General features: G+C 39.7%; 1 protein-coding gene across 1 annotated transcript; it reads right to left on the reverse strand.

Moving 5' to 3' along the window:
• Positions 1-3297: 3297 nt before the first annotated feature.
• pan2 (poly(A) specific ribonuclease subunit PAN2) lies at positions 3298-20084 on the reverse strand. The gene is given in 27 exon segments (XM_072696714.1): positions 3298-4264; positions 4705-4905; positions 5030-5123; positions 5215-5394; positions 6108-6251; positions 6476-6633; positions 6748-6838; positions 6941-7000; positions 7636-7773; positions 8157-8298; positions 8582-8664; positions 9406-9504; positions 10878-10981; positions 11208-11356; positions 11568-11767; positions 12272-12400; positions 12712-12831; positions 13014-13133; positions 13380-13476; positions 14180-14525; positions 15234-15504; positions 15783-15860; positions 16398-16518; positions 17478-17647; positions 19058-19156; positions 19158-19353; positions 20020-20084. Coding segments are annotated over 26 exon segments (3609 nt in total). The 5' UTR covers positions 19338-19353; positions 20020-20084; the 3' UTR covers positions 3298-4229.
• Positions 20085-20466: the final 382 nt, after the last annotated feature.

Raw genomic sequence — 20466 nt, forward strand, 5'->3', positions numbered from 1 at the left:
AGTTCTTGTTCAGGTCATTTTTTTGAACACTTTTCTGTTTTTGTTTTCTGATTTTTCTGTTTCACCATCCTGCGCCCAACAATGCCGGATAGGCTCCAAACCCACCACAAGACTGATCAGGAAGAAGTGGATAAGAAGATATATGAATGAATTCATTAATTAATGTTTTGCCATCCACTGAGTGGATTTATCCAAATAATGTAAATTATTCCATTTCATCAATGGTTTATTGAAATGAATTAGTCTCATGCTGTTTATGATAAGCGGTTTAATGCATAATTTAAAATGCAGCTACATTACAAATGGCTAGATAAGAAAATCTGTAAAAAATTTTTTTTTTGCGTTTTGCACTCAAGGACATTCTTCTGAAATTCTTAGTCTTTATCTTAAGATTCCTCACAAGTTTTATCTTAGAAAACCTTCCGACCCCTTATTCTCAAATACAAAGGGTCATATATCTTTCATTCCTGTGTTCTGCTAGTCTGGAACCGATCTTTACCTGAAATGGGTTCACCAGATGATCCAGATGATTCAGAGAGAGACTAAATCCATGTGCCTGCTTTTAGGAGTCCATACCAATACAGTAATAACAGACAACCCACAAGACATTCAGCAGTTTAGAGAAGTCCATTATTACAACCACCATGAATGCTTACTCAAATTCAAGCGACAGAAGTCCTGTCGTTATGTTCCTTGACTTGACTTGACCTGTAAAGTTGCCCGAAGCAAACAAAGGGAGGTTTAAACTCACCTGCATCAAAACCAGATCATTTTTTAAACCTTTAATCTATGAAAATGTAGGTAATCTACTAGAAGAGCCCAGCACACGTTCTTCAACTAAAGCATCACTCAAATCATATGGTGCAGAAAGCATTAGTCAGGACTGATGTGTATGGGAGTGCATTGCTTATTAACCCCTTAAACAGCCTATGGTCCGCTGGCGAGCAAAAAGTATTATAATTACAAACTTCTATTACCAAAGAATAGCCCAACCAGTTGGGACAGAAGTCCATGTATTAACTGAAAAATCCACCTTAGTAGTGTAATAGTAGCCTTATAGTAGCCTTTGTGGATTAAGGGGTTAAGGAATATGGTATTACATAATCTAGGTAAAAGATGCATTATGAGATTGGATGGGCAACATGACAATATTTTATTGTAATATTTTATCATGGTGCACAATCTTCTTTTTTTGAGCATGTCATGAATATCGTCAGTGCTTAAAGAACACTAACAGAGTAATACACAAACAGTGTAATTAGTCCTGGATGGGGTACAGTAGGATTTAAGTAAAGATTACTGTACTAACTATAGGAGAGTGTTTGGATAGCAGTTGTTGAAATCAGCCTGTATTCTTGCCCGACTATATGTGTTGTGACGTTTAGCACTACAATTGCAAGTATCTCACCTAAGTAGTAAAGGCCTACTACAAGGGCATGTAAGAAAAACAGCGAACACAGATACTGCAGTTATTTCCACATATCTCTGGTTCCATGTGCTCATTCTTCTCCAGCTGGAGTAGCAAACACAAAAAAACACACGTCCAGGCATGTGGCACATGGACTCACAACTGCACTCCATAGTAGTGCAGCTTATTGAATAAGCTTTTAAAACATTCATGGATTTAGACAGTGGGAGGCAAAGCACAATAGCACAAACTGTAAAGACTAACAATGAGGAAATGACGTCAGACATGGAGACAATGGCCGTAGACAGAGGCAGGAGGATGCCCCACAGCGTCAAAACACATTGTACATCACATTTCCACTCACACAGTCATGCCAAATGGACACACAGAGTATTCATGGACATCGTTCAAAAAGCACTGAGTAAATTAACCACTGAACACTGTACTGTCCAGAGCCCTGGAGCAAGGGCCAGTCAATAAGACGATACACATTTGAAATTGGTGACCTTGATTATTAATCTGCAGTTGAACCAGTTGTTGTAAAGCTTGTTATTTCAGGTCTTCTCGATGTAAAGCGGGCCTCCACACAGGTTTAGAAAACTTCAAGAAGTTGGTCGAGCCGTCAAACGGGAAGCAAGGAAGGCAGTTCTACTTCTAAGCACAGGAACAAATCTTTTAGGACCAGGTTTATGCTTTTGAACTGTCTCAGAAACTGTGTATGTTCTTGAAGTGTTACCAGCCATGGCTTAAGATACATCCTGCCATCCATGTTCAGTCTCCAGGGCAGCTCAGATAGCTGAACGAAGATCTTTCAACAGGTTCTTTTCACAAAATACAGAATGTGACAACCACTGGAACAATACTATCACAAATGCTCTATGACATTCATTTAGGGACAAATTTTAGGGATGCCACATAAAACCCAACAAAAATGATGAAATACACTAACCAATAAGTCTCACAAATCTTGGCCAAGTGAGAAAGTACAGGGGTGTTTAAAGAGGTCAAAGAGAAGAATATTGGAGGGCACAAATCTGTCCCTGTGTATACTATGGTCATGTTCCTCTCAAGAGATTTCATAGACTCTCCGAGTCATTCAGAAAGCAACTTATTGTTACAGTTTAGCTCGTCGAAGACCAGCGTCTGCTGGTAGCTGGTTTAAGAAGATCTAAGCTGGCCTTTAATGGGCAAGATCAAGCTGCAAGCAAGCTGGTTGACCAACATAGTGTATGTTTTCATTTGAGACTGATGGACTAGCTGGTCTATCAGTATGACCTGCTTGATCAAGCTGACTAGCATACTGGTTGACTAGTTTGGTCAGGCTGTACATGCTGGTAGATCAGCTGAACCGTCAAACTCAAAAAATGAATACATACCCTATGTTTGTCAAAAGCTAAACTGGTTAACCCGTTACACTGGCCTGTTTTTTATTCCAGCACGCAGCTGAGGACACTGTTATGGTGGTTTAGGGGGAAATTACTAGATTACGGAATGATCATATGGCCATTTTTTTAGACTGAAATGTCAAATGTGTGGAAACTTTGTATCTATATTTTATCATAGAAGACCAACAAACCCAAACAGGCCACAAGATATTAGTTTTGAATAGCAACAACTTTAAGAGTAAAAAAGACTAGATCATTTACTTTGAATTAGTCTGTATCTGGTTTCTGGCCGTTTATTGTTATCTAATGGCCTCTTGTTGTGCTTCTGTAGGCCTCTGTGGTAACTCACAGCAACGTACCAACATTAGTAAAGAAACCTTAAAGAGACCTTTCCAACTGTCCAAAGCAGGCTGCCCATTTCTGTCTTCGCTATTTGTTCTTGTTCGCTTTTTTTTGGAGGGAGGTTAAGAATTGATAATGACAAATTACCCAAAGAGTCAAATATTTTATTCAGCTGCTTTATTATCAAAGTTTACATTATAGTTACAAAAAACAGTCCAAAAAAACAATACACTTCATTTCCTTTGACCTACCTGGTCTGTCCAACAACACTTTTTCCTTAAGTAAAATGTCTGGCTCCACAGGCATGTCAGTATGAAAAGCTAACGCAGAATTGCCCCATCAAACTGTATCCTATGTATGTTCAGGATTAAAGCATACACCAAATGATACTGTTTTGATGCTAGAGTGACAGGTTCATTTATTAAAAAAATCACTCACAAAATATGCATTTAATGCATTTAAATACACATTGCCATCATCCTCAAACTGGACCATCAGATATCATGTATGGTTCCTACCCAGTTCCAAAATACTGGCAATACTGGTTGGAAATCTTTTAAAAACAAGTTACTAAACTAGATTTTTTGGAACGTTTATGAAAAAATAACCCACCTGTTTCTTAAATAGAAAATTACTACATAATTCCAACCATACCATTAAGCTGGTGAGTGACCAAATGCAGATATGTGCAGTGTAGGCCTAATGAGTGGTGCATGTACCAGGTCTAGTCATTATGCAAACACGGAATGAAATGCAAGTGAAAATACTGCTGCTTGGCATTTCTTTTTTGGTTAGTTTCAATTCTGCTTTTTCGGCTTGAAAAATCTGCATTCTTCCATTCCAGAGCAACCTCCTCAGCTGTAATGCACACAAACGACGAGAAAAGCTCATCACAACACATTATTTTAAAGCATTTCTCTCACAGCAGGTTCACCTTTCCCAAGAATATTAAATTTTGTAACATCTTGACAAAGAACATTGTGATCAACTCCCAGCTGGCTTTGTCAGTGACAGTGAGGAATCCTGGATGAACGAGTGAAGAATGAAGAGACGTCCCATTGGTAGGAATGTTGCAGTTGCCAGATAGAGTTTACTCATAAGCCTAGAACTGAGGGGAACACAGCAGTGCCTGCCAAATGTATATAAAGACCAATTTACACACAGACAAAAACTTTCATACATCAAACAATGCTGTTTTACAAAACTATATATGTGCATTTATAAATCTGGAATTTTTACATTGACTTCCATTGAAAATGAAAAAGTTTTTTCTTCTTTTGTAAAGTTGCTGTTTTGGAGGATTTTATAATATATATATTAAAAGGTGTGTCCATAAATAGTATGTCATATATTAATAGTATTGTAATAGAGTGGTTGTCATGAGTTTTTGTCTCTACATTTGCTGTTTCCCACTTCTGACATAATGCCATAATGTGAACCTGGCAGTGGATCACATGTCAAAAGAGGAAAACAGCAATTGGTCCATTTATCATGTTCAAATTTAATGAAGAACGGACCAATATCAATATCTATATCTTTATTTATATCTATATGTGTGCGGTCTCATACCTTTTGGGCTACCCTGACCGTCTGCAGAGTCTGTATCAGGCACTTTCCAGTCCAGTTTACGTCCCTTTTCATACAACCCCTTAAGAACCTTCCGGAACTCATCCTGCCCCCCGCGACTCAGCTCTAAATACTTCCTGTACAGCTGCAGGGCTGTGCGAGCGTCCTCTATACTGTCATGGGTCTCGCTCTGAATGTTTAAGTCTGGACAAAGAAATACCAAAGCAAATACAAGAAAAGAGGAGTGACTGCGTGTTTCACCAGCAAACGTAATGATTCTGTTATATGCTGTTTTTAGGTTCTTTAAGAAACATTGCAAAGCACCTACCAAGGAAGTACCAGGCAAGGAAACGCAAGGAGATCATTCTTTTCCTGGGCATGTGGAAGAGGTAGACTGTGTCTATCACCTGATCCTTCAGGACCTAAGAGCAAAGAACATTTTTATATCTCTGATTTATAGGTTTTGATTCTTATGTAAATTTTTATCTAAAATGAGGTTCATGTAAAACTCACCAACAAGTTTATGACCCGGAAATCCTTTTGTAATCCGTGGCCAACGAAACGCACTCCAGTGTCGATCAGAAAGCGGAGTTTGAGGTATGTGGACTTTAGAGTGGTTAGATGTTTAGAGGAAATCTTGGCGTCCAGGTCTCCAGGTTTGATGCCAGAGTACTGGGTCAAGTAGTCAACAACCTGTTGGTTGGTAAACATGTAAGGTTGAAGAAAAGAAAAGAGGAAAAATATATTTTATATACATGTAGTAGGAGTAGTAGTGGAGTTATTCTTGTCCTTGCTGTCATGCAAAATAGTTGTATCTGCTAAATGGCTACTTTACAGCAAAAATGTAAAGTGGACGTTGATGTAAATATACCTAATTCCAGGTAAATTTGGGGAATTTTTATTGGTCTGTTCGAAATTTAATTTTAATTAATAACATAAAGTACAACTGCCAGATTCACATTATGCAAAAAAGTGAAGCATCAAAAAGGGGAGATTTTTGGAGGTTTTTGAGTGACAGCAAAATAGTCCATGGACTTTTCCTATCCCTTTAAGTGCAACATAAAAAAATCCACTAAATCTGCAATTAAATCTACTCATAAATATACTCTTGGTTGTACTGATGCATTTAGGAATAGGAATATACTTTTTAATCATGCTTATTCAGGAACTTTTACAGTGCATCCAACAATAAAGACAGCATTGGGCTTCTTTTATACAGGGACACACTAAAACTGATGGGGTTTAATGTATGCTTGTTGTATCTTAAGTTCCACAGTACTAGAAACATAAGCAGCAGGGTGGATTTTATAGGGTAAAACAAAATGGCTACTGCATGGTCAGTACACACACACAGACACACACACACACACACACACACACACACACACACACACACACACACACACCTGCTCCTGTGTCGAAATGTAGTCGTCAATGAAAGGAACTCCTTCATTTTGCCCCTGTCCTCTCACACATGTAATGCGAGCCACAGACATCTGGCTGGGCTTAATGGTGGACTTGGTGCCGTCACTCCGCAGCTCAGCCTCTTCCTGTGCAATCACAAACACAAAAGATGCATTAGTGGATGTGAGTCACAAACATTAGGGTGGACAAAATCAGTTGAAGAACTAAAGAAAGTTAAAAGGGAGAGGCGGCAACAACAAATGATACACTGTGCAGCCCTTAAAGAAGGTTAAATTAAGTATTATGTCTAACATGAACAACATAAGGAACCAACATGGTCCCCACTTAGTGTTATCTGTGTCTTACTAACCTGGTTCAGCGTGACAAACTCTGCATCCAGCCCCACAAGGTCTCCTGCCTGAGGCATTTCGCTAACCATGAGAGGGATGAAGGTGGCATGACTTTTCCTCTGTTTTCGTGCCAAAGAGGCTTCTGTCAGCAGCACACTGGCTTCAATAGGGTTTTTAACTAGAAAGGGTGCACACAGAAGAGGGGTCAGGAAAGGATTTACAGGAGATGAGTAACGCACATCAAAATGCATAAAAAGGAATAAATAAAACACTTGAGGTTGAAAAGTCTTACTGCGCAGGTCATATCTGGAATGGTAGTTTCTTTTGGCATAGTAAATGATTGCTGGAACCTTCCAGCTCACATCAAACTGAGCTGCTTCAGTCTGGAAGACATAATGACTTTGTATGGCTTCTTAGGTTACCAAAAAACACTAAAATAGACAACTACTAATGACGACATCTAATGTGGACTTGTTTAGTCTTACCTTATCTATGGGCTCAATCAAGAAGTCATTGAAAAGATACCACTGCTGATGTGTTACTCCCTGTACAGAAAGAAAAGTAAAAACAACCGCATCAACTACACCATCTACATTTTCGTCAATTTGTCAAACCCTCTTATGATAAAAAACAAGCAAAATGCAGAAGTGAAAATGTATCAATAAAAGAGAGAATCTGAAATTGTAAATAAATTAAAAGACAAGATCACAATGCCAGTCTGAATGAAAGTATCTTTCTGCCAATGTAAATCTTTCTATCAATGTAAAAAGAAAAAAAAAACATAACATTAATGCACTGTAATTAATTGACATTTATAAACATACACTTTTTTTTCATACATACTTTTTTTTACATGCATAAAAGAAATTCCTTGCAAGTGAGTTGATTAATTAACCCGTTAACCTTAAATGCCTGTATAAGGGCCCAAACTCCTTGCACTCAAACCTAAGTACCAGAGTCCCAAACATAAGTTACTGAATCATTTGTATCAGTAACTGAATCATTTAAGGTACTTGCTGAATCATTTATAGTACTTTCTGAATCATAAATAATAGGTCTTAAAATTGAAACTCAAACTTGAAACTTAAATCTCATGCTCTCGGCGGATCACGGGTATTAAAGTAAATTACATTCAGTGATTTCTCAGATTTTGTATAATATTCTGCTTAGTGCCTCTCACCTCTTTCCTCTGGTGATAGGTCTCCCCCACTTTAATATGGGCTACCAGGTTTCCCCCTGTGCGGGCATCAAGGATGTGGGGCACAGTGACCACCAGGTCATACACGGCAGCTCCCTCTGCCTCTTCTGCTGCATTTAACTATAGAAAGGGAAATGTCAACAGTGTCATTTTCAATAAATGATTAAAGGGTTAAGCTGAAATAATGCCCTATAAAATTTATGGGTTGTTTTTGGGGGTTGATAACATTGGATATTGGTGATAATGGGGCAGATGTGTTGCTGTGCAACAGTGTGTTCTCAATCTTAATCCTAATATCAGCAGAAAATATACAAGATTAAATATATAGTATATATTTAATGTATAGTTATACTAAAATACTGCACTGGTATCTGTATTGCAAAAGTTAAGGGGTATCGCACCATCCCTAGTCACTGAATGATAAGCTTAGAATAAGCTTAAAAAGCTACACCATCCATTACAGAGGACTAAAGATCTGCTGGTAAGCAGCAGGCAGGTCTCACCTCCTCGCCCTCAGGCCAGCTGCACACCTCCAGACCATGAGCTTTACTGATGCACATCTTCATACTGAGGGGGATCCAAACATGCCTCAGGTCCTCTGCACGAGTGTCAAAGGTCAGGCCCTCCACATTGCACAGCTCATCCCTACACAAACAACAGAAATACATTAACTGCTCTGATGACTTCAACATATGGTAACTGGGAGTAAATGGTAAACAGTAAAAGTAAAACACAAGCCTCATACGTGTTTCCAAAGCACCAGACATGACTATCAGGTTTACAACCTGACCAATGCTGACAATGACCAACAACTCAATCAATGTCTAAACAATCTGTATCAGAACAGAAAGCCAGTGGCAAATGCAAGTTGTAGGTGTCTGTGTGCAAAGTGGCATGTCATTAGAGATACAGCAGACAGTGGACTTACTCTAAACACCACTCTGTAGGAAGAGGCTCCTTAGGTTTTGGGGGCTCTGCTGCCTCCTTCTTCAAGGCCTTGTTGAAGGAATACTGCATAGCAAAAACATGAACAACAGGTTAGCACAACTTTCTATTTTACAAAGGACACTTAACCTATAAAGATGCAGACTTAGTTACGACTCAGTTACTAATACCTATCTTGGCATAGTTGAATGATGAGAGTTCAGTACACAAACTGACAAACCGTGAACCACAAATACCAAGAGAAAATCCCAAATAACCAAAACAGAGCTGAAAGACCCCAAAACTGTTGACTGTTGGCTTGACTCATTAGATTTACACACCTAAAATTCACATAAACCCCACACATCAGTGTAAGCCCTGGTAAAAACATGAAGTTTACTACTACTACTACTTACTAAATTTTGGTGTTGTTGATTCGGGAGCATAGCTCAGCACCTCCAGACTTATGGGGGAGCTGAACCAAACTGGAGCTCAACACACTTTAGAAGGGAACGCACAAGCTTATTATATTACTAGTAAGACTTAAGAAAGCCAAACCCAGAAAAGCAGGAGAAGGCCGCATTGAGAGAGCCAGCAGAACGTTTTCTGTAAGATCTAGCTATAGTGTTAAAACTACGTAATAATATGTGGGTTCTGTGAGCAGTCGCTGTTGCCGTATACCAGACAATAAAAGCAGAGCTAAACTTTTTTTTTTTTATTCTCAAGCCCTCAGTAAAAGGAAAATTAGAGTTTTTTCTTCTGAGGCAAAATAACAGGGTTGTAAATAGGCTTTGTGAAATGTGGATATGTGGAGAATGGAGAGCGGACCTCTGCTTGAGCCTTCCAGAATTCTGCCTCTTTAACGCTGTTCACCTCACAGTTTATCACCAGCACATCTGGCAAACAGCGGATGTTTCGGGTCTGAACCTGCATAAACACAAACACACACACACAATCATACACACTTGTGTTTTTAGCAAAAATCAAGTGGTAATTAGTGAGCTGAAGATTCCCAAACTTTCCCACTTAGGAGACTGGATTAAGCCCAGGCTACCAGCTTATTTCAAAACTCGTCCATTTTTTTTATTATAATTTTTTTTTACACAGACAAATCAATGTAGTCCGGAGCACAGTATGACTAAGGATGTTTTCCGGAGCCAGGAGTGGTACAGAGCACTGATCTCGGCTTCTCCTGAAATTGGTGGTCTGGGGTTCGCTTCAAGGGGACTCTGGCGCAGTTTGTGGCAGGTCCTACTATTTTACAAAGATGCACACAGAACAGTGATGTTTGAAATTGCAATCAATCTACGGCTAATATGGAATTCTCTTTTTAATCAATTCTGGGTAAGGACAAGTGTGACATGCTTACTATAGCCCAAAATAACCCACATAAACTTCTCCACAGAGCTGAATTGTGGGGCAGCCACTTTTACATAGTACCTAGGTGGTATCCCTCAGCTCACTGTGCCCCAGTCTGAAAGTGAAACACCACCACATAGCAGGGCATAATGTGAATGATAAATGTTGCTAAAGTTTTAGCTTAAATGTAGGTCTACACACTCATTATGCTAAACAGTTCTATTCAGTGTGTCCATGTGAGCTTTTCAATAGATTTGTGATTTTTTCTGAGACAAGACTGGTGACAGTCGAAGCCCGGTGCTTGTTAGCAACATTAACACACATAAGATATGAAACATGTCTTGACTATGGTAAACAGGTCGACTAGATCTGGGGTGAGTAATAAACCATGTTACTTTGATTTTTCACCCTACACTAAACGCTGAATGTTTTCAGACTCCCCCTCTAATGAACGCATTCAGCTACTTTAAGTTGCACCCACAGATGTGCAAATACGCACACACAGCTTGTCTAGTCCCTGTAGAGAAGTATTGTCAATAGAATAGGACTAATAAATAATAAACTCATAAATAAAAATGAACTTATTATCACCATGCCTAATGTCAGGCGTAGGCTAGAGGGGTATAAAGCCCCCCAGCATTGAGCTGTGGAGCAGTGGAACTGTGCTCTCTGGAATGATCATGGTGCTCCATCCAATACTTTTGGAGCAATGCTCAAAAGATCTAGTAGAAAGCCTTTTTTGAACAAAGTTTATTTCCTATGATCAATAATTAGTATGAATTACTAATAGTAACTACAATGAAACTAATATGTATGTTGCGTAGTAACGAGAAAGAGGGATTTAAGTGTGGTCTGACATACAGGCTCATTTAACATTTAAGGGGTAAAAAATAATGTGTGTGGATACTGATAAGTGAATAAAACAAACGTCAATAACTTACTGTTGGCTGATATTTCTCACAGTTTTCACACCAGGCCTGTGTGCTCTGCTCCAGACAGATGCTCTTCTTCAGGATCTCAGTGAATTCGTACTCCTGGACCTTGTCTACAAAAAATACTTTTCCAATTACCTTCCATAGCGTAGTGTAGACCTCTTAATCACATGCTAGAGTCACTCATGATAAATAAATTATTTTCTCAAGTGAATTCTGTAATGCAGTTGGAAATTAACTGGTAAGGGAATTGAAAATAGCCAGCGTTATGACTGATTTGTGGCAGCTACTGTGTCTGGGACTAATGTTACTTGTGTTCTGAAGTGCGAGTGTTCTGACCGAGGGAGCTCTGCTCTGGGTAGTGCATGGTGAAGAGTAGAGTGAGAGAAGACCGGACCGTTTCCTTCCCACAGCGACACAGACTGCTATTCTCCACTTCACAGCCAAACAGCCGGCCAATCACAGACTCCCCTGACGAGCCCAGGGAACTGCAACACACACGCACCTTAGAATCAGCATCTAAAAGGTTTTACACATTACTTGTCAGGTGGCCTTCAAGATTTTACTGCATACTGTCACTCACAAACACATACCATACTGTTTCTCATGATGATCAGAAGCAGCGACTAGTAAAGAACTGGCCTATAACATAGTAAGACTTTGAAGCCCTTGATGAAGCTCTGCGATGAGGCCTCTTACCTGCTGCTGGTCCCTCTGTAGGCCTGAGGTCCTTCCTGCTCCTGGGTCTCCTGGTGTAGTTGTGTGAGGATGAAGCGGTTCCAACTCTGGATCAGGCGCCCCAACCTGGCCTTCCCCGTCTGCTCATCAGAGTCAGCCAGAATCAGCCCCAGTGCCGACGCCTCTGGTATGGTCCGGAAGGCTCTGAGGAAATTACTGGCCTGGAGAGGAGACACAGTGTCTTTTGTATGGGCTTTCTGTATCATCTCCATGTATCCATGGTTTGTTCGATAATGGCTAGTGCCATTCTTTTGTCAGTGTTTTTACAATTACTATTCCATGAACAGTATATCTCCGTTGTACAAGAATTTGTCAGTTAAAATGACCACTGATGATTTTTTGCATGCTGGACACCCTTGCAATTAAAAGCAGACACGTTTTCTCATCATTCATTAAATGTCTAAAACTTTAGGGACCTTAAATTGCATTTCTGGAGCCTGACTTCCTGGAAAGGTATCAAAATACACTGTTTTATAACAGGCTTTTACAAGAGTAATACTGGAATATTTCAGGAACGTGATATATTGCCAGCATCAGCTGTGTGAACTGCAACTGACTGGGGTCAGAAAGAGTAACATAATAAGGCATGATATGGAAATATGTATTTTAAAAAGTTCCTGAATAGTGGGGGGAATCATATGACAGGGGATCATGTGACAAGGTACCTGACAGGGGTCTCCTCTGCTGAGATCCAGCATGTGAAAGAGGAATCCAAGCTCACAGGCCAAACAGAACTCTTTCTGGCACAGGTGGTTCTGCACCAGGCACCTGATCGGCTCCAGGAAATACAGCACCTTCCCACCAGAGAAAGAAAATGTAATCACTAATCACAACAGTGAAGTGAGAGACCGTATCCAGCAAACACCATGAATTTCCAATATTCCTCACAAAATTCCTAAGGGTTTTTGTGGAATACTAGTCACATGTAATCTTAAAAAAAGAAAGGGCAATTTCTCAAGTCAAAGTCAACAAATGACTGCAAAACTCTCATGTAAGAAACTCTGAAATGCTAAATGACTAATTAGCAAACAATCAATTTCATTTCATTTTCGTTTTTCTGATAAAATGTTCATTCTGATTCATGTTTTATTGAGTGTGGACCCACCTGGATCATGCAGTTACAGTAAGCATTCGGTATATGAGGCTCCAGACCAGCAAACAAAGTCCTGTTGTAGTGCTTAAAGTCAAAGTCCTCCAATCCAAGTTTAGAGTATTTAATGGTGACCTGATGGTGATATATAAAAGTGTTAAAGTCATGCTTCATTTGCCTAGTTTAAAAATACAGACTCCGCTCATGAAAAGCTTGAGAACTGAGCTGATGAGTGTGTAAAGGACAAGGACCCAGACAACACTGACCTATGATGAGTGAATGAGGGAAATAAGGAGTATCACAGCTCCATTAAGTACCTTTCTGAACTTCTTTGGCACCATGTAAAGGTGAGGCTCCTCATCTCGACCAATTGGAGACTCAGGGACTTGGTTATAGCTGTCATACTCCAGTTCCGCTTCCTTTATCTTATAGGGAACCTGGCAAAACACACGCAGAATAGTTTAATAGAGATGTAATTTCTTATTGTTCAAATGTTCTAAAGCAATATGTATTTAAAAAAATGTTGTATTAAACAAACATTAACACTAATGTAAAATGCAAATGAGTCCCAGAGATCTATTACTCATAGTTCAGCAAGAAATAACATGAACAATTAAAACGAATAGCAGGTATAATAATAATAATAATAAAAAAAGGCAGTATAACATCTAATTGTCATTTACCTGATTTCTGGGACGAGTGCGAGGGTTGGGGGCATATCCAATAAACCCAACCGTCTTCATTGTCCTCAGAATCTCTGGGTCCACAGGTGGTGCTCGTCTGCCATAACAGAGAAAAACTCAGATGAACTACAGAAGGGTGTTAGAATGCACAGCAACTGTACAGCAAAATCTCTAATGCAGAAGTCACAGTAAAAGAATAAGCTTCAGTATTAGTAAGCCACAAGAGAACTTTGGATAAGGCTTTTAACAATTAAAATAATAATTTTAATTTTAATTGATTTATGCTTCTGCATTGAGTCAATGCAGAGTCTATGGCGTAGCCTGTGCAAGTGGCCAATGACATTGTGAGCCTTTATACTTGTGTGTAGATATTTCTGGATTGCCCTGCAGCCAAAACACTAATTTTGAGAGAGGGGGTTTTTAATGCCAGTGTTGGCATATTACAAACAACGACGACTGAAAATTAGCAACCCTAACTGAATGTGTTGGAGTTGGAGCAAAGCAGCTGTTGTTAACATTTACTAAAAAAACAAACAAACAAAAGAGTCCACAAAGACACTGACAGTCCAACAGACTGCAATACACTACAGTAACAGCAGGAGGCGATACTGGCTTGTCGTATAAATGAATAAATTCAGAATTTACAGATTTATACAGAATTTAAATGATGCCAATGCTGTCGTGGATGCAAAGTGTGAAGAAGCATTGTGGTACAGTGGTTTGGCATAAGTAACAGAATAATATTCAAGAGCTAAAGCAACCGTAAAATTATCATCACAGTCCTAACTGATGACTGATACCTAGGGCTAGGAGCAACAAGGTTGCTCTGCCAGTCTGAGAGCAGAGGCTCTGTGTTGGTGAGGGGCATGGGCAGCAGGGACAGAGGCACCAGCTCATTGTTCCAGTCCAGATGGGGTAGAGTGTCCACCAGGCAGGGCAGGGCCAGCTCTGTCTCTCTGGAATAGTCATTGAAGGACACTTCTGGGGCACTGGACCACAGATGCACGCAGCCACCCGAGTCCCCAAAGGCCAGAGCCTGCTTGCTGGACGATACATCGAAGCTCATGAGCAGCTGTCCCACCGTGTTCACGTGGAAGATGTCAGCGAGATTGGCCAGACCAGTGGGCTCGCAGAACTGACACTGACCTGCAGAGGGAGACATTAGACATTTAAAGTAGACGTTCATTGAGATACGTACGTTATTTTCACACGTTTAGATCAGTTGGTATTGGCCACTAGTTCGAGAATGAGAATGGAGTGTATAAAGTGTATAAATATTGTGGGGACTTAACCCTAGCAAACAACGCTTTTATGTTCAGTGCTTCTACTTGCGCTCAGTGTAATTTCAGTTGTTATTTAAGCAAGTTTTAGAGAATTGGTGTGAAATCAGCTTGTGTTAAACTGATGATCTGTAGATGTTAATCATCTTCAAAATGCACTGGCGGCATTGCGTGAGTCCTATGTAACTGGTTGGAGTTCTGATTACTTAAAAACCACAATCATTGTCCAAAATCTATGGTGAGATTATGATGGTGTGGCTCTGCAAATGCATGATTGCCTTTAGTTGGACAGATACAATACTGCTTGACAAATGTCACCATGAAGCTTTGCTCATTAAAGTCATAAAGGTACCCAGAGAAGGTAAGAAAATATTTATATATAAGAAAATCAGCTCAAAATCTGTTTCACTCTAAGGCAAAATACCAAGGTGCTAAATAGGCTTGTAAATCAACTAAAGTCACACACTTACTATTTATGAATTACAAAAACACTTTAAAATACTCAGTAAAAGTAAAATCAGTATTCAACACCATTAATTTCAAACAGACGCTGTTACAAATCAGCTCCGCCTACCTGTCTGGGAGATGATGGCCAGACGGGAGGTGTAAGTGGGGATAAAGCGGAGAAAGAGGGGATCCACATGCACCTGCAGAGGGGTCACGGCCCGCATCATGCGCAGGTCATACACCATGAGGAAGCGGTCACAAGAGAGGCCGTTGAGACCGCGGCTCGAGAAGCCACATGCCGCCAGCAGATTGCCATGAACGTCAAAATCTGACAGGCTGCCAGAGAAGGCGTCGAATTCATGCTCTATTTTAAATGTGCGCAAATCTCGCAAAGACACCTGTTACAGAGGAACAATGAGTGGACTGAAGAAAACAGACATTAACTTAAGTAAGACTGAAAAGACAGTGACAGTGCAGTCCAACTACTGTGCATTCAACACTATTAGACACAGAGACAGTGAGTGCCACTGCATGTCTTCTGCATCAGTACCTTTGTACTAGGTGTGGGCAATAACAAAATACTGCCCACTCCTACTTTGTACCTACTAGACAGATTACAGCACTGTGATCGAAATACATCAATATTTTATTTCAGGTCAGGTCAGACCCATCTCACCTTTCCAGACGTGTGACCGCAAAAGAAGAAACGATTTGACTGCCTCATGATAGCCACGCCAGGAACCTCTACAGTAAACTGCATCATAACAGAGGCATTACCAAAGGACACAATGTACAACACGACATGCCTTTAATAAATGTGATGAGTGGAAAAAAGGGAATGAATAACATGACAATTCTAATTCTTTATATGACATAATAATAATAATAATAATAATAATAATAATATTAAACAACTTTATATTTAACAATCAAAAAAGTAAGTAGATTTAGGAACAATATGAATTTAATAATAATTTTTTTTATAATAAATCACATTGTAATTGTTCTCTGTTTACAGTAATTTTGCCAAGTTATATCACCTACATCAGTAGTGTATAAAGGTCACATTTCCTGGGAACAAAATCGCCAGGCAGCCGGCACACTGCTGATGACAAAGCGGCATGGCTTGGGATTTGAAAGCGCAACCCCCGGGTCATTGTGGTAGCGCATTAGAGCTCTGAGCCACTCTGAGCCCTAAGCAAGCACTTGTATTTTTAAATATATTTGTTTTATATATAATTAAAGAACATTTACTGACTGGAAGTTCATTGGATAGATGAGGTAAACTTACTTTCTGTGTCTCCTGCACAGTGTTTAGATCCAGCTCGGCAACATAATTCTGTAAGCCTCCCATGATCAGTGTGTTATTGTCAGTGAGCAGCAAGCTGTGCATGTCAGCACCCTCTTCCATCCTGGAGGATAAAAAAGTCACACACTCTCTATGGTTTCAAACATTGTATCTCTATAACCACAAATGATATACAACTACAGACCATGACCACCTTAACGCTGGCACAAAAACATGGCTAATTCAACTGTTCAGCTGTGTCCTTCTCCTTTAATAATGTGTTTCTTAACACAGTTATTGCATTTATTTGATACAGAAATAAAGTGGTTCAAGTCAAATAATTACATATATTTCCATATATTGTTTGATTATTATTTTTGATTATATATTTGATTAACAATACACACATACCAATCTGTGCTTTAAAGGGAAAAAATATCATGGTGCATCCAACAATAAAGGAAGCTTTGTATATCTTTAATGCACATTTAGACTTATCTGGCAACAGATTTAATGAAGTTAAAGCACCATTATGTAGCTTTTACACCTTAACATAGCAGCTTCAAAAACACTGTGATGCTTCACTGACCTGTAACAGAAAGAATAGGAACTGCACAAAGTAACTCTGGTGAAGTGGGCAGGAAAGTGCTTGTGAAAACTGTGTAACGCTGCATATCACTGCAGTCATATAATATATAATAATTGTGTGTACGATTACTCTACTGCTTTAGTCCTCATGCTTCTTTCTATGTAGATGCACATTTTGCATCTCTCAGCTAGCAAAATGTATGTGAAAAGCATGTCCTTTAGTGGTGGCTCAAAGTGCTGATTCTACTTCCAGGATTAAGCATTAAGGGAGCCATCCTCAAAATAAATTAATTAATGGCCATCAAGATGCTTGATCTGACTGGGTTAAACTAAGTGCTCTAGGTATTTCTAGGTATCCACCATGATTTAACTCTTCTCGTGTGAAGGTTTCATTCACACCTGCAAAGCTATCTTGGTGGAAATACGAGTAAGCACCTTACCACAACAATCACAACTGAGATGAAACACTGCAGTATTAAAGCAGAAGAAACTAACGGGTAGTCGAACATGATGAGGCCTCCACGTGTAAGGCACTTCAGATTGCTCTTGGTCAGAAACAGGATGCCTGTGTCCATACTCTGTATGTGGCGGATATCATCGGTCAAGTGCACCTGGAAAGACGAGTAGCGACCCATGGTGGGGCCGAAAAAGGAGCTTGCATGTCCCTGAAATGAGAGAGGAACATACAAACATAAGATAATGTCAGGTCATGGTCCATGAGCTGATCCTGTAGCACAACTGGGTCATGCAAGAAGACAAGTCTACAGCAGAACATGTGTCTGTGAGTGTCTTAGCTAAACTATTTCCAAATCTCTTGGGGCAAGATCAGTATTTCTAAATTCCTGTCCAGCATCTAGTTTATTTAACCTTTATGAAAGCAAATCAGGAGAGCTGCTGGGTGGAGCTGAACAGATTCCCAGTGTCTGGAGCAGCACCTAAACCTGTTCTTCTAACAAATATATAATTATCATTATAGTAATAATTTAATAATATAATAAATTATTATTATTATTACTATAATCTTACTGATTAACAGAGTGTTCTGACTACTGACCGCTAACCTTATGCTTATTTGGGTTTTTTATCAATGCAGTTGTATGCAAATACTGCATTTGGACACCCCTGTTGAAATAAGGAAACAAATCTGCTACAAGAATCAAACTTAAATATTGCATTTTAATGTAAAATTGAAAACAATATTTCTGTATAATATATTATAGGGAAAGATTGAGACTTTTTTTCAATGCATTACTCAAAGGCCTGACCTAAACCCTATTGAGATGTTGTAGAAGGATCTGAAACATGCACCCTAATGATTGATAAATGTCAAAAGAGTGAAGCAGTTCTGCAAGAAGCAGTGGGTCAAATTTGCTCCAGGGTGCTGAGACACTAATGACCAACAACAGAAAGTGTTTTGTTGGAATATGGTGTGGAATTTTTTTTCTTAATAAATATCTATCACATTGCGTTTTCTGTTCCCGGTGGGTCCTTTTTATGCATCATTAGAATGTAATGTGAACATTTTTTCACAGCACTACTCTATTTAACTTGAATCATTTAGATCTTTTAATAGTGATAAATATCAATAAATGAAAGGAACGGTCTAAAACCTGTTATGGATGAAAAGCATCAAAAATTCAAAGTAGACAAACTGGCAAAAGGGCTGTATCTGCACCATTGATGGAATCTAACTGGTGAGGTATACTGCTATACAACTGGATATTTCTGTGAGTCATGGGTCACACAACAGTGTCAATCTTTACCTTAGTATCAAACCTGACCTTTGGCAGTGTTGTACCGTTTGTACTGTACACTGCATCTTAATCATAATCACATTCACTGATGAAATCATAATATGGAATGGCCAGCTCCTGCAACATCCACTTTGACTGATGTGTCATCATCCAATTCCAATATAGTGCAACTGAATGGATCGTGACTTCCATGTGACTTGCTGTCCCAGTGTTTGCCTGGAAACTTTACAAACTGTCAGGGATGACTGACTGCATTCTTACAGCCCCTGTCAAAGTGACAACAATGGACGTCGTCATCTGTGGTTGAGTGTGTCAGCCTACCCGGTGGTTCCCCATCCACAACAGCTCTTCCTGCAGGTCGAAGTGAGTGGCTGTAACAGGGACGCCGACTTCTGCAGCTACACTGTGGAGCTCCGAGTAACATGCCCTCCAGCAGATGCACGGAGTCGGGCACGGGCACAGCCAGGGTGTCCGGGTCCAGCTCCACGCCCTGGAGCAGAGCTGGGTCGAGGGAGGAATCCAGGCCGGGCTCCAGGCTCCCGTGCAGGCCCGGGGCATAGTCGCCCAGGCCTGGGAATCCAAACCCCTCGAAGTTCATCATGAGGACAGAGGTGCTACTGTGGAGGAGAAATGAGATACACAGTTAGACACTGAATCTTCGCAGACAGCATTTGTGGACCTGCAGATGTACATGTTCTAGGCAGGCTAATGGGGAGCCCCTAAAACATTACAGTAGAAAAATAATTAGGCACTTTAAAAATATGTTCCCTCAGTTTTAAAAAAGTGTCTTTTTAAAAATGAGGGAACCATTTATACCATTTATCTTACTATAGAAAAAAAGGATTTCTAAATTGAGATAACTGCTTATTAAATTAATGGAAACGGATTGTCAAATTGAGGTAACTATCGATTAATTTGTGGGAAAAGACTGTTAGATAAACTGAAAGGACAATTTATTAAACTTAGGTAACGGTTTATGTCCAAATATTATTTTTGCACCCTGATAATCTGGGGCTTCGTAGGCTAAACCAGAACACGAATTACATTTAAACACTGAAATCTCATTTTAATTAAGTCTAAAAAATAATTTAAGTCTAAAATCTGCACAAAACTCTCGAGAAGTCACAGACCGTTAGCATTAGCTAACATGCTAAAGCTGCACTTTTCCTTAGCGTTGTGATTTTCTTGACAAAGCAGGTATTGCAGGACACCAGGATGATGGTCGTGAATATAAGAGTGATCCGGGTTTCAGTAGACGACATTAGTGGATGCAGTGGTCATACTTTTTGAATATGATGGAGATCAGCGGCGGCTCCTCTGCTCATCACTGCGGCCATTCAAAACAAAACAACACAGTCTGCTTCTGCTTCCGGGGGAGCAGACACTGCATGTGGGTCACTGTGCTGCAGAACACGGGGTGCAGCTTATGGCGGTTCCCTTTCCGATCTAGACTGTACCTCTTACAGTCCAGTGCATTGCCTTATGAAATAACGGCTTATTCACGAAGTTAAGTTTAATTTATGTCAATTTGTCCGTGGCTAGAAATGCTTGTGGCGAGGCAAAGGTATTTCTTTACAGGAGGATATTACAGATATACAGACCTAAATATACACAATATAGACAGAAACAAGAGGGTCCCGTGCAAAAAAGCTATGTGAGTGTGTGAGATAAAAGTTTATTCCAATTTAGAGCATTTCTATTGGTCTCTCTCTCTCTCTCTCTCTCTCTCT

Source organism: Salminus brasiliensis, chromosome 14, assembly GCF_030463535.1.
Source record: "Salminus brasiliensis chromosome 14, fSalBra1.hap2, whole genome shotgun sequence".
Lineage (NCBI taxonomy): Eukaryota > Metazoa > Chordata > Actinopteri > Characiformes > Bryconidae > Salminus > Salminus brasiliensis.